We start from the raw sequence: 16,024 nt of genomic DNA, 5'->3' as shown, positions 1-16,024 counted from the left end.
GAAATTTCAAAGGAAACCCTAATATGTGGTTCATGGTGGTGGGTATTTAAGATTCGGCCCGGCCGAACTTAGTGCTGTATATACTTGTTATATTTTGTATGGTAGGTCTTAGTGTTTTCTACAGCCTGGATTCTCTTTGGCATTGAGTGGGTCGTGGTTTTCGTCAAATCTACGGAAATTGAGCTCCATATATTCATAAGGACGTTTCTTTGCTAAAAGTATTAATGTTTTTCAGCTTTTTCGTATATTTCCACAGGTGTACAATTAGATTCGTGTCCGGATTCTGAGGAGTGTTAGGTAATACCCTTTTTGGTGTTCTATAGCAAGTATTATTTAACAATATGAGACGAATGCTAGGGGCCATTACCTTGGACAAACACAAATCTATTATCCAGACTTATTTTTTGGACAGATTCGTCCAAATTATTCTTCTGTATCACGAACATTGTCATATTAATTTTCTCTTAAGAATAGCACATATTCGAATTGTTCACAGTGTTCGTATCCACAATGGACTGGCCATGGTATATGTACGCTTTTCATGGCTTATCCAGATAATATCCGTTTTGTAAAGTTTTTCATTTTGTTTTTCATCAGAGTACACTCTGTTGCTATTGCTGCTGGTGCTGATATAATTCAAATTCAAAGTTGATGCTTTCATATCTATCAGTTTGAAAGTTTGAATCTCATCGGTTTTTTTGTGTGTTTTGTTTGATCCCACACTCGTATCATCATTTAATAGATACGCCCACACATTACATATGTTAGCATGTAGTACGGGGTGAAAAGGACCAATCCTTTCGATGGGTTCGGAAAATTGTTACGGATACGATGACAGTTGTAAACGGATATGTCCGCCTGCTAACCGGAGATATCCTTCATATCCGTTTTGTAAGAGCAGCGTATGCTGCCTGATTATAGCCACCTCCGCCCCTTCCCACTCATACAAATACAAATTCATTCACAGTGAAAGAGTAAAGGATTTAATTTCCAGATGGTAGCTTATGATATGAGCTGCTGCATTCAAATATGGAAATGAAATGTTGATGGTCACAATCTAGGCGATGCGTATAATGATATGGTGGTTTTTATGTGGGGATATTCTTATTGATTTTGATTTCGAAATTGAATGATTGTTAAAAAGCAACACATTTGGTCTGAAGTAGAAATTTATGAAATATATGTAAAAATAAAAAGTTTTAACTACCTTATTGGTAGGGTAAACTTATTTGTTATCTTAAACATTGGTAATAAAGAAGGTTCACAATAGGGGTCGGGTTTAGTCGGTATTCAGAAGTCGGTATTTCTAAATTTAAAACAAACAAGTAAGGAAAGTCTAAAGTCGGGCGGGGCCGACTACATTATACCCTGCACCACTTTGTAGATCTAAATTTTCGATACCATATCACATCCGTCAAATGTGTTGGGTGCTATATATAAAGGTTTGTCCCAAATGCATACATTTAAATATCACTCGATTTGGACAGAATTTGATAGACTTTTACAAAATCTATAGACTCAAAATTTAAGTTGGCTAATGCACTAGGGTGGAACACAATTTTAGTAAAAAACAAGTATATACGGCCGTAAGTTCGGCCAGGCCGAATCTTATGTACCCTCCACCATGGATTGCGTAGAAACTTCTACGAAAGTCTGTCATCCACAAATTTCAACTCACATGGTTGTTAAATATCATATGCTACCACCACGTACTAAATTTCAACCAGATTGGATGAATTTTGCTTCTCCAAGAGGCACCGGAGGTCAAATCTGGGGATCGGTTTATATGGGGCCTATATATAATTATGGACCGATATCGACCCATTTTTGCATGGGTGTTTGAGGCCATATATTAACATCACGTACCAAATTTCAACTGAATCAGATGAATTTTGGTCTTCTAAGAGGCTCCGGAGGTCAAATCTGGTGATCGGTTTATATGGGGGTATATATAATTATGGACCGATGTGAACCAATTTTTGCATGGTTGTTAGAGACCATATACTAACACCATGTACCAAATTTCAGCCGGATCGGATGAAATTTGCTTCTCTTAGAGGCTCCGCAAGCCAAATCGGGGGATCGGTTTATATGGGGGCTATACGTAAAAGTGGACCGATATGGCCCATTTGCAATACCATCCGACTTACATCAATAACAACTACTTGTGCCAAGTTTCAAGTCGATAGCTTCACTGAAAAAACAGTGAACCCACCAGGAAAGAAAATTTTAGTTAGTTTTAGAAAAAATATATTAATTTTAGAAAATTTTAACTAAACTGTATTAGAAACGCAGATGTCACGCCGATTTCACAAAACTAAGTAAATAATTATCTATAAATTCAAGAAAATTTATTGGACAGAATTCATTTTTTTCACTTGTTAAAGAAAATTTCGAAGTTTGAAGGAAAAAATTGGAGTTAAAAATTGCAAAAACGTCTTTAGTACCATACGAAGTTCATGATGGGCTTATTACTGGTAAAATTTACAAATTTTAGGAAATTCTGATCTATTTTGTGGGAGACCCGAATTTAGTTAATCTTTATGCTTCATTTGTGCATAATTTTTTCCTTTATTTTAGTTATTTTAAATAACGTACGCAAAAAATTATTAACGTCATGGAAACTTTCTTAAAATGTAAAAATTCCATGAACTTAAATTAAATTAAATCAGCTTTAGGGTTCACTTTTTTTCAGTGTTGTTTCGTTCGGAAGTTAGCGTGATTTCAACAGACGGACGGACGGACATGCTCAGATCGACTCAGAATTTCACCACGACCCAGAATATATATACTTTATGGGGTATTAGAGCAATATTTCGATGTGTTACAAACGGAATGACAAAGTTAATATACCCCCCATCCTATGGTGGAGGGTATAAAAATGGGAAACATTTAAATCTGAAGCAATTTTAAGGAAACTTCGCAAAAGTTTATTTATGATTTATCGATATATATGTATTAAAAGTTTAGGAAAACTAGAATCATTTTTACAACTTTTCGATTAAGCAGATGCGATTTAACAAGGAAAATGTTGGTATTTTGACCATTTTTGTCGAAATCAGAAAAGCATATATATGGGAGCTATATCTAAATCTTAACCGATTTCAATCAAATTTGGCACACTGACTATATTACTAATTGTACTCCTAGTGCAAAATTTCAACCAAATTGGGCCAAAACTCTGGCTTCTGGGGCCATATAAGTCCATATCGGGCGAAAAATATATATGGAAGCTATATCTAAATCTTAACCGATTTCAATCAAATTTGGCACACTGACTATATTACTAATTGTACTCCTAGTGCAAAATTTCAACCAAATTGGGCCAAAACTCTGGCTTCTGGGGCCATATAAGTCCATATCGGGCGAAAAATATATATGGAAGCTATATCTAAATCTGAACCGATTTCAATCAAATTTGGCACACATGACTATACTAATAATTGTACTCCTAGTGCAAAATTTCAATCAAATTCGGCCAAAAGTTTGGCTTCTGGGGCCATATAAGTCCATATCGGGCGAAAAATATATATGGGAGCTATATCTAAATCTGAACCGATTTCAACAAAATTTGGCACACATGACTATACTACCAATTGTACTTCTTGTGCGAAATTCCAAGCTAATCGGGATAAAACTCTGGCTTCTGGGTCCATATAAGTTCATATCGGGCGAAAGATATATATGGGAGCTATATCTAAATCTGAATCGATTTCAACCAAATTTGGCACACATATCTACAATACTGAATCTACTCCCTGTGCAAAATTTCAACCAAATCGGGCGAAAACTCTGGCTTTTAGGACCATATTAGTCCATATCGGGCGAAAGATATATATGGGAGCTATATCTAAATCTGAATCGATTTCAATCAAATTTTGGACACTTGACTATACGACTAAGTGTTATGTTTGTACAAAATTTCAAGAAAATCGGTATAAAACTCTGGCTGCATATCGTGCGAAAGTTATATATGGGAGCTATATCTAAATCTGAACCGATTTCTTCCAAAATCAATAGGGTTCTATTCTGACCCAAATTAGGAACATGTGCCAAATTTGAAGGCGATTGGACTTAAATTGCGACCTAGACTTTGATCACAAAAATGTGTTCACAGACAGACGGACATGGTTATATCAACTCAGGGACCCACCCTGAGTATTATTGCCAAAGACACCATGTGTCTATCTCGTCTCCTTCTGGGTGTTACAAACATATGCACTAACTTATAATACCCTGCTCCACAGTGTGGCGCAGGGTATAAAAACGAATAAACTTGTTTTTATTTACGCCTAAGTAAAAAAATATAAATTTATTATATTTTATATATATTTATTTATTTTATTTATATCGTAAAGTTTCATGGTTAAAAATTTTTAATTTTTTTTTCGGAAAGATAAAAAACTATATAAAAAGATTAATTTTTTGCGTGTAGATAATATTTCATATTAAACTTAATTTTTATTTTGGTGTAGGTGAATTTAAGATTTACCACCTCTTTGTTTTTACTTTTTTTCTATTACCTGAGAATGGCCTCAAATATACAAAAATAGGTCATAAGCTTATTACATCATTGCTATATCCAATTATTTTGCTGAAATAAATCCTTTTACCTTCTCCCCCCTTGAAATATGACTTTGCTTCAAAAATAAACAAAAAGTGTATTGTAATCACCTTGCGCTTTCATTGCATAAAAGAAAGAGAATGCAAAAAATCATTGAGTTAGAGATAGCAAAAAACTTTTTAAACGTTATTGTCTGCAGAGTGGCACGTTTTTAGCTTAAATTTCAAAAAAACGACTTTTTAAGACTTCCGAATGTATTAGCCAACACATGTTTTACAAAAGGCAAAGTAGCCCGCTTTCATGCCTACTATTGCAAAGCGTAGTGGCAATTGTGTGCAACAAGTGCACTAAACTCTATGGTCAACCAGATGCTAAAAATCGTAGGCTGAAAAAAATCACAATTGAGATTTAAACATTGTTGCCATAATTTTTGTACTTCCAACATAGGATGGGAAATGTTGGCCTCAGACCCATAATGTATATATATTCTGAATAAATCTAGCGATATCCGTCCGTCTGTTGAAATCACGCTAACTATCGGTTTCAAACTTTACACAAATAGTTGTTAATGAGCCATATCGGACTACTTTTAGGTACACTCAAAATAAGTTTACTTGGATCCAAAGATTTTGACCTTCTCTTCTTTAAGGTAAAGGCATTTTTAACGACCTATCTGGTATTATATCTAGGATCAATAAAATTAAAATTAGAATAGAGATCTTATTTATCGAATATTTATACTCTTTTCCCGGTAAAGCTATTCCCGTGCAAACAAATGCTTGTCTAAAAATCCAAATTATAACGACTACTTCAAAGTAAAAAATGTTTTCTTAATTCCAAAAAAAAAAAAAAAAAAACAATTTAGACCAAAGATGCAAAATCCTTAAAATAAGCCTTAGCCTATATTTGAAGCGTTTATCTTAAATCTAAAGAATCAATATTTCAGTTAATTTACGTACGATTTCTTTAAATCAAAAATGTTTTTCTATACATTAAGGAAAATTAACAAATTTCTTAAATTTGTGTCTTAAATATTATAAAAAAAATTTTGGTGTGAACAAAGACTATAAACTTTCTTTTAATTAAAATTTAATTATTTTAAAGAATTTTTTCGTTTGTATTGTACAAATTGCACATCTTAAAATTTAGGTTGTGTAATTTTTAATACAACGTTAATACAACGTGTATGGCCCCCATATAAACCGATCCCCCGATTTGATTTCTGGAGCCTCTTGGAAGATCAATTTTCCGATTCTGTTTAAATACAAACACACTGAAAAAAAGCATACCCGGTTCCAAAGATTTTGTCTTTACTTTAAAAATGTTGGTATTGATTCCGAGCCAAAGAAGCGGAGAATACAAGTAAGGATACTTTTAAGACACAATTCTCTTTTAAATTCGGGTTTTGTGTACTTGCTTCTAGGAAGCAAATTTTAAGTTTTCGCTTTTTCAGCTTTTTTCTTCATATGCTATCAAAGTCCTTTAAAAACAAAATAACGACAACTTTATTTTCCAAATTAAGACTCCACTTCCAGTAGAAATTATGCTGTGTTTCAAGTAAAAAACGTCTTTAAAATAAAGTGTTGAAAAACATGTCCTATATTTGAACGATTTTTTGCTTTGTAGTCAAGATGCAAAAAGACAACAAATTTAAAGACAATTTCATTAAATTTAAAGATTTTTTCTGAATTATTAAAGTCAAGTTGACCTTAGCCCAAACATTTTTTCTTTCATGTTATGATATCCATTTTTAAATCAAATCACTTAATTATAAGGACAATACGACTTCATTGAAAAGTTTACCCACTTTTGGTAAAGGAAAAAACTTTATACTAAAGAAATGCGTCTTTTATGCTAAGCAAAATTTGCATTCGTATTTTAAAGACATGAAATCTTTGACCTCACGACAATATTTTTTTCAGTGCATATATGGTACCCTTATTTATTTTATTTATTTCCATATTTATTATCCGATCGGATGGAAATTTGGTACATGGTGTTAGTATGTGGTCACTAACAACCATGCAAAAATTGGTCTATATCGGTCCATAATTATATATAGCTACCATATAAACCGATGGGACCCACCGTGGTTAGCATGCCCGCCTTGCATACACAAGGTCGTGGGTACGATTCCAGCTTCGACCGAACACCAAAAGTTTTTCAGCGGTGGATTATCCTACCTCAGAAATGCTGGTGACATTTCTGAGGGTTTCAAAACTTCTCTAAGTGGTTTCTCTGCAATGTGGAACGCCGTTCGGACTCGGCTATAAAAAGGAGGTCCCTTGTCATTGGGCTTAACGTGGAATCGGGCAGCACTCAGTGATAAGAGAGAAGTTCACCAATGTGGTATCAATGGACTGAATAGTCTAAGTGAGCCTGATACATCGGGCTGCCACCTAACTTAACCTAACCATATAAACCCATCCCCAGATTTGACCTCCGGAGCCTCTTGGAGGAGCAAAATTTATCCGATCCGGTTTAAAATTGGTACGTGGTGTAAGTATATGGTCTCTAACAACCATGCAAAAATTGGTCTATATCGGTCCATAATTATATATAGCCCCCATATAAACCGATCCCCAGATTTGACCTCCGGAGCCTGTTGGAGAAGCAAAATTTATCCGACCCGGTAGAAATTTGGTACATGGTATAAGTATATGGTCTTCAACAATCATGCCAAAATTGGTCCAAAATCATATATAGCCCCCATATAAACCGATCCCCAGATTTGGGTTTGGAGCCTCTTGGAGGAGTAAACTTCATCCAATTCAGTTGAAATTTGGTATATTGTGCTAGTATATGGCCGCTAACAACCATGCCAAACTAGGTCCATATCGGTCTATACACTGTTAGAAAAATATGTTTTTCATATGTTCCGATATAAACAAAATGTGTTTCGGGCACGATTTTAAACCATAATATATTTAAGTGCGAACATGTAATGTTCCTAAACTAACACTAAATGTTTGGGACATCTATGTTAATGTGTTAGAATATATTATGTTTGGGGCATGAATGTTTCATAAAAATCATATGTGTGAATACAAACATATATAAATTTACAAATTTCGACCAAACATACATATGTTGTGATATTTTATTTAAAGCGACAGAGAGAGTATAGAGAAAGAAATAGAGATGGAAACCGGGAGAGTTGACAAAAGATATCAATATAACACAGCAAAAGAGTCAAAAGAGAACAATTTCTGTGAAACCGCTTGTATGTTGTATGTAAAGTTAAATGCTAGTAAAAAACTGTTCACTCATAAATAAATTTATGTTTATATTATAAAATTATGTATGTATATTTATACTCGACTCCACGTTCTTCTTTTGTTAGTTTTTGAATTCCTTCCAAATTTTAAAGTTTTGTACAAAAATAGTTTTTTATTACAAGATTGTAATTTTTGCAATAAAAAATAATATTTTATCCAAATATCAGTCAATTTCGTTTATATCAAGCACTGTTACTGACTATAAATCTTTAATAACGCACATTTCGAAGTTTCATTTAAAAAAAAATTAATATAGTATAAATATAAATGTGTAAATTAAAAAAAAAAAAAAAAAAAAAATGTTCGGTCGGAGCAGGGATTGAACCCACGACCCTTTGCATGCAAGGCAGACATGCTAACCACTGCTCCACGTGGCAAACAAATGTATGTTTCTGTTAAATAATGTTATGTTTGCATAGGCTCGTGGGCGCTGCAAACTATGCTATATAAATGTAACTTAAAACGATAATTATCTACTGGTGACTATAACAGCTACGTAGCCCAGTGGATAGTGTGTTGGCTTACAAACTGTATGGTCCTCGGTTCGATTCTCCGTGCAGGCGAAAGGTAAAATTTAAAAAATTTATAAAAGTGAATAATTTCTTCAACATTATTTGTATTACAGAGAAAGGTGCCAATAACTAAAAAATTTCGTGGAAGTGAAAATTACGAGTATGTTAGGGAATGAGCACAATCGTGTTTGGGAAAAATTCTTCCAAGCATATAATATTTTTAGCTCAAAATGCTTCCAAACATATAATATGTTCACATAAAACAAACATATTAATGTTTCGGCAGTATGCAATAATATATGTGCTTCCTGCAAAATGTGTTTGGAACATATGTTAAAGAAGCGATTTTTTTTTGAGGGTGTATACGTAAAAGTGAACAGATGTGGACAAATTTTTGCATGGTTGTTAGAGACCATGTACTAACATCATGTACCAAATTTCACTAAAGCTTTATTCATATTTAAAAACTGGAGGGCTTTAATTTTAGTAACTTGTGGTTTTCCAGCCAAATATAAAGCAATCAGAATTCATCACGAATAATTCAATTTCTGATGCAATAGATCGGAATGCGCTAACTTGTAAGCATAATAAATCTGTCAGATGTCAAACGAACGCTTTAGCAATGGTGGAATCTTGAATTTGGTTGCAATATAAATCAGCCACCTTTTAAGATGCCTATTTTATCTAACCTAACATTTAATATGAACTAAATAACAATTTAGAATACAATTCTAAAATACCTTGTCAACCGATTCTTTAGCAAGTGAAGGAATATGATAATCTCAAACAAGTTTCAATAGTATGTGGAAGGGGAATATATAAAATATTTGCACGATCATAAGTGTTTCCTCTCACTTCTTTATTTTGTTTGACACAAAAAGTGTTAAAGAAGAAGAAGTTGACTGTTCAAATATGAATAATCGATATTTGGTATTATTATTTTTTAAATATACAAAAATCGAATTTTGATATTAGCCAAATGGAATTTTGACAAAGAAAATTCGAAATTTCGACATTGAGGGGAATATGATGGAAATATGTCTATGGTAAGTCTGAGAGTATCTGTAGAGGATGTAATTTGTTTTTAAAAATATTTTAAAGGGATACGTACACTCAAAAAAAATTTCATTAAAAATCAGTTAACGAAAATTTTTCATTGATATAACGAACGTTGATAACGGAAAATTGGTTATAATAACGAAAAAATTTCGTTGTATTAACGAATTTGTTTCATTGGCTGACTTTTAATGACACATTTCGTTAATATAACGAAACTTTTTCTATTAGTGTATATACGCATATACGATGTCCATGAATGTTTAAAGCTATCCGATGTAACTGCAGCTCAAAAGCTTTTAAAACTCCAAAAGCTGTTTTTTCAAAAATTTGAAAAAAAAAATCAAAAATTGGATAAGTCGATTTTTCAGAATTTCAAGAAAAAAGTTGAAAAGTTGACTCTCCAAATTTTGAAAGGTCGACAAGTCCATTTTTCCACTTCTTGATTGTGTTTATAATCCTCACAATAGTCCATATACATATTGATTTGGCAACTCTAAAATCTGACTATTGAAATTCCATACCCTTTTACACAAAGTGAGAGGGCGCTTGCTGGTCAGCATCACCGTCATTTGATCTGTTTTTCCGAAATGGAAGTAAAAAACAAAAAAGCAACTAACGCTTAAATGCATTTCCTTATAAATCCAAAGAGTTTCTAAACTTAAAACAAAAAAAAAAAAAAAGACCAAATGTAAATTACAGCAAAACTAAAATTGAAGGTACTTTCATTTTAATGTGATATAATGTTAAGCGATTGTTGCACAATCTGCCATAACGATAATGACCGACTATCTGGCTGGCATTCAAAACCTGTAGTTGGGTGAGTGAGTGGCGCTATAGGGAATAGATGACTTGGCCATCGAAGCTAGGCCAAGAAAATAGCCAACAACAACAGATTGCAAACGGTGATTTGGAATCTTTCACTTTTTTCCCAGGCATTCATTGTCGATGATGCTGTGACGATGATGTCGAAAAAAACACTCCACAAAAAGAGGAACCAAAATGCATTTTCCAATAAAAGCCAAGGCCAGTGGGGAAAACTGTTACAGTTTTAAATCAAGTGGCCAATAACACGTATCACAAGACTAAGGACTACTGTGGATTACAAAATTAGCAGGAAAAAAAAACAAAAGTTTTTGAAAATGGTTAGAACCAATGTAGGCAAAAATTCTATTAACTCCAGGAATATCTCTAATAAAATTTCCTTGTTTTCCTTAGAATATTTTAAACATACGTTTTGCCATGTATGCCTTTGTCATACTATTCCATTATGGTGCCTGCTCACATATTGACACAGAGGATTTATCGCTATCGGATCCCCATCAATCGTTAACCGCAGCCACAGGATCAGGTGGTCATCATCAACATTATCAATCTTCGGAATCCTATTCGGAAGTAAATAAACGTGTTCCCGTTCAGGTTATAGAGAAAATACCGTTGAATATACCCCATCCAGTACCGGTGAAAGTCCCCAATGTGATACATATTCAAATTCCAGAGCCTTATGCTGTCCATGTACCTGTCCAACAAGAAATTCATGTACCCACATATCGCATTGTTCCCGAAATAACGGAGAAACGTATACCGTATACCGTGGAGAAACCATATCCCGTTGAGGTAGAGAAACCTTATCCCGTGGAGGTAATTAAGCAAATTAAAATTGCTGTGCCAAAACCATATCCAGTTCCTTATACGATTTACAAGCATATTGTGCAAAAGGATCATGGATGGTAATTGTTGAATATTTTGTTCTACGGTTAAGGGAATTTTTTTGGTTTTTGTAAATAATTCATAAAAAATCATAAAAGAAAAAATTGTGAAATTGTCTTTTTATTTGAGGGAAAATTTATTTCGTGAGTCGTACCCATTAAAAATAAGGTTGGATCCCCAACTACTCGTGCTAAAAATAATCTACCAAAATTTGAAGAAAATTTTACCAAAAATCTAGCAAATTTACAAAAATTTTATTTTGAAGTTTTTGATCATTTTTGTGGTTAGTAGGAAAAAAAATTTTACTTCGATATAAATGTTTTATTATTTTATATTAAGTCTATTTATTATATATTTTGATCTTGCATCATCAAGGGAAAATTGATAGTATGATCAACCACGAAAATGTTTAAAGTTATTGAATTTATAGATACTGGAAAACAAATTTTATTTTATCTAATTTTTTTTTTTTTGTAAATTTTGACATAATTTTATTTTTTGTCAAAATTTTATTTATGTCAAAATTTTATTTCTGTAAAAAATTTTCTCAAAATTTTATTTCCATAGAAAATTTTGACAAATTTTATTTCTATACACCCTCATAAAAAATCACTTCTGTAGCATATACCCCAAACACATTTTGCTTCAAGCATGTTTCACCTTAGGGCATACACTGGTAGAAAAAATTATAATGAAATTTTCTTTGTGTGGATATATTTTTAACGCGCCAATTGGTTACTTGCAGCATACTCTCTAGTCTCTCTTTCTAAACACATATATGTGTAAAGGCTATTTCTAAATGAATATATGTTTGCATCTAAGCATATTATATTTACAAACAGCTTATGTCCCAAACATAATATGTTCTAACATATTAACATATATGTCCCAAACATGTCATGCTAGTTTATGAATATTATATGCTTGCACATAAAAATGTTGTGTTAAAAATTTAAGTTCCAAACATATAATTTTTACAACCAAACATATGAAAAACAGTATTTTTCGTCCGTCTAGAAAATTTTGTCAACATTTAACTTCGATAGAAAATTTTGTCAAAATTTTTTTTCCTACCGACGATTTTGTTCACATGTTTCTATAGAAAATTGCGACATTTTATTTCTGTAAACAATTTTTTCAAAATTTTATTTCTGTAAAAAATTTTCTTTATATTTTGTTTCTCTACAAAAATTTTGACAATTTTTATTTCTATCGAAAATTTTGTCAATATTTGACTTCAATAGAAAAATTTTTAAAAATTTTTATTCCGACAGAGAATTTTGTCAAAATGTAATTTCTATAGAAAATTTTGACAAAATTTTATCTGTATAAATAATTTTGTCAAGATTAAACTGCAATACAAAATTTTGTCAAAAATGTTATTTCTACAGAAAATTTTGTTTACATGTTTCTATAGAAAATGTGTGAAAATTTTATTTCTGTAAAAAACTTTCTATGGAAAATTTTGACAAATTTTATTCTATAGAAAATTTTGTCTAAATTTTTATTTCTACAGAAAATTTTGTCCAAATTTTATTTCTATAGAAAATTTTTACGAAATGCACTCAAATCGATGATTTGACTTTGGCAAAGGAAAATAAAAATACTTGCAAAATTTGTTCGGCAACGCCGACTATCAAAAACGTTTTTTTGGGAGGTTCAAGTGTAGTTCACTTTGGGTTGAGTGAATTACGCGAATTTATTCTGATAATTGCTTGATAGTTTTGCTGCACGTGGAGGATGCTGATGAGGAATGTGGTAATTCCGAAACAGCTGTACATCCAACCGTCTTGCAGTCTATAGGGCTTTGCCCAAATAAATTTAACAAACATACTTTTCCTCTGTTGGTTAAGCTACACTTGTAGTTTAGTCAATGCATGGTTTTAAGCTGAAATCAAAAAAACAACAACAATGATTAAAGAACAAAACCAACAATAACAAAACAAACAAAAAATATTTCTGTAAAAAAATTCTCAAAATTTTATTTCTATAGAAAATTTTATCAATTTTTTTTTCTATAGAAAATTTAGACAAATTTTATTTCTCTAGACAATTTTGTCAAAATTTGACTTCAATAGAAAATTTTGTCAAAATTTTTATTTCTACAGAAAATTTTGTCAAAATTTTATATTTAAAAACTTTGTCAAAATTTTATATTTAAAAATTTTGTCAACATTTTATTTCTCTAGAAAGTTTTGTTAAAGTTTGGTGCGTGATGTTGATATATGGTCTCTAAAACCGTGCCAGAATTGGTCCATATCGGTCCATAATTATATATAGCCCCCATATAAACCGTTCTCCAGATTTGACTTCCGGAGGCATTTTCGAAGAGCACAATTCATCCGATCCGGTTCAAATGTGGAACGTGGTGTTAGTATATGGTCTCTAAAATCTATGCAAAAATTGGTCCATATCGGTCCATAATTATATATAGCCCCCATATAAACCGACCCAAGATTTGGCTTGCGGAGCTTCTAAGAGAAGCAAATTTCATCCGATCCGGCTGAAATTTGGTACATGATGTTAGTATATGGTCTCTAACAACCGTGCCAGAATTGGTCCATATCGGTCCATAATTATATATAGCCTCCATATAAATCGTTCTCCAGATTTGACCGCCGAAGCCTCGTGGTGTAGCAAAATTCATCCGATCCGGTTCAAATTTGGAACGTGGTGTTAGTATATGGCCGCTAACAACCATTCTAAAATTGGTCCATATCGGTCTATAGTTATATATAGCTAATCACAACAAAATATGTCCATATCGGTTCATAATCATGGTTGCCACTCGAGTCAAAAATAATCTACCAAAATTTTATTTCTCTAGAAAATTTTGTAAAAATTTAATTTCTATAGAAAATTTTGTCAAAATTTTATTTCTATAGAAAATTTTGTCAAAATTTATTTCTTTATATTGTTAAAATCTTATTTTTATAGAAATTTTGTTAAAATTTCATTGCTATAGAAAATTTTGTCAAAACTTTATTTCTATTGATAATTTTGTCAAAATTTTATTTCTATAGAAAATTTTGTCAAAATTTATTTTTCTGGAAAATGTTGTTAAAATCTTATTTCTATAGAAAATTTTGTCAAAGCTTTATTTCTATAGCAAAATTTGTCAAAATTTTATTTCTATAGAAAATTTTGTCAAAATTTATTTCTCTAGAAAGTTTTGTTAAAATTTTATTTTTATAGAAAATTTTGTCAAAATTTCATTTCTGTAGATAATTTTGTCAAAATTTTATTTCTAAAGAAAATTTTGTCAAAATTTTATTTCTATAGAAAATTTTGTCAAAATTTTATTTTTATAGAAAATTTTGTTAAAATTTTATTTCTATAGAAGATTTTGTCAACATTTTATTTCTATAGAAAATGTTGTCAAACTGAATTATATGCGTATTTAATCGGTCTTTAATTTTAATTTTAATTTATACCACGTATGGACTTACTTATAATTTAGAAGTTAGGAGGTTTTAAGATACCTTGCCATCGGCAAGCGTTACCGCAACCCAAGTAATTCGATTGTGGACGGCAGTGTTTAGAAGAAGTTTCTACACAATCCGTGGTGGAGGGTACATAGGCTTCGGCCTAGCCGAACTTACGGCCGTATGTACTTGTTTTCTTCTTAAAACTTCATATTTTTTTGGATCAGTTAGGGTTCATTTTTACACGTTTTTTTTTTTAAGAGAAAATGAGCCCTAATTTGATTTTGGGGTCAATTTTCATGTTTCATTTAAACTTTGTTTGGGGCTCCTTTTTCCTGGGGCCTATTTTGATACCGCCGTTTATCTGTCTGTCTGTCTTTTGTAATTACGTTGCAGTTTTCAATAATGGAGCTATTGTGCTGAAATTTGGCAAAAATTAAGGTTTGTTCTGCATGCAGATCAAGTTGGAAGATGGACCATATCGCTCCATGGTTAGGTATAGCCCCCATGTAAACCCAGATTTAGTTTCTTAAGCATCTACACAATCCAATTGTTTATACGATTTTCTTGAAATTTGAAATCTAGAGGTATTTTAGGTCAACAAATAGCTTTTTCGAATTTGACACGTATGGGTCCATGGTACGGTATGGTACTGTATAGATCGATCTCACGATTTGTCTTCTTGGCTTCTAGATGCTCTTGGTAAACTGTTTTCATCCCAACTACTTACGCAGTTTTTGCTGGGCCCAAAAAAAAATATTGGGTACATAGCCAACCAGTTTCACTCTGCTTAAATTTGAATTGATCTATTCACCCAAAAGTGGGCCATTTCGGCCTTAGCAACTGAAAAAGTAAATTAAAAGAAAATATATTTATGCTTGTTAAAAATTTCCTAATCAGCCAACACCTTTTTCTACATTTATAGAAATTGATCATTTATATCGAAGTTATTGCAGCTTCTCTGAGCATATTCTTTCATTCGATTGTAATGAAATGTATTCCGTTTAGTATAGCTTCTGGCTATTTTGAAAGAGCTTCAATATGCCACGTTTGCATCGCAATGCACAGCTTTACGATATGGTTTTAAAGCATTTGTAACCAAAAACTGAATATTGATTGCAATCACTTGTAACGCAAGACGAAGAAAAGAGGGAGTTACAGAAAAAAAGAAGCTAACAATAAACGACTACTGCAGCTGTGCCTCAAAATACCATGGCAATCAGAGTTGGACATCGGGCAAAAGTAAGTAACTTTGTAAACAGATGCATGCTGTGGCCAAAAGAATGAAACACCAGAAGACATGAAGATAGATAAATGAGTGTAATCGCCAGTAGCTGAAATTGTCTTCTGGATTTCAAATTCATTAATTCCAATAATGCTGGGTATAAGCTGGGGCGGGAAAGAGCTTCGTAGTTCCTTAGGAAAAAAAGAAAGAAATGCAATAGCTACAAAAATCAATTTCTTCTCAGTGATGGGGTG

At 32.2% G+C, this 16,024-nt stretch overlaps 1 protein-coding gene across 1 annotated transcript; it reads left to right on the top strand.

Moving 5' to 3' along the window:
• The first annotated feature begins 10,471 nt into the window (after positions 1-10,471).
• On the top strand, positions 10,472-11,228 carry LOC142219548 (uncharacterized). The gene is made up of 2 exons (XM_075288488.1): positions 10,472-10,567; positions 10,629-11,228. The coding sequence occupies exons 1-2, from the start codon at positions 10,553-10,555 to the stop codon at positions 11,142-11,144; spliced, it is 531 nt and encodes a 176-aa protein (XP_075144603.1). The 5' UTR covers positions 10,472-10,552; the 3' UTR covers positions 11,145-11,228.
• The last annotated feature ends 4,796 nt before the right edge of the window (positions 11,229-16,024 follow it).

This window comes from Haematobia irritans, chromosome 1, assembly GCF_050003625.1.
Source record: "Haematobia irritans isolate KBUSLIRL chromosome 1, ASM5000362v1, whole genome shotgun sequence".
Taxonomy (NCBI): Eukaryota; Metazoa; Arthropoda; class Insecta; order Diptera; family Muscidae; genus Haematobia; species Haematobia irritans.
Note: the sequence above shows the minus strand (reverse complement) of the source record. Positions and strands in the feature narration are given on the sequence as shown.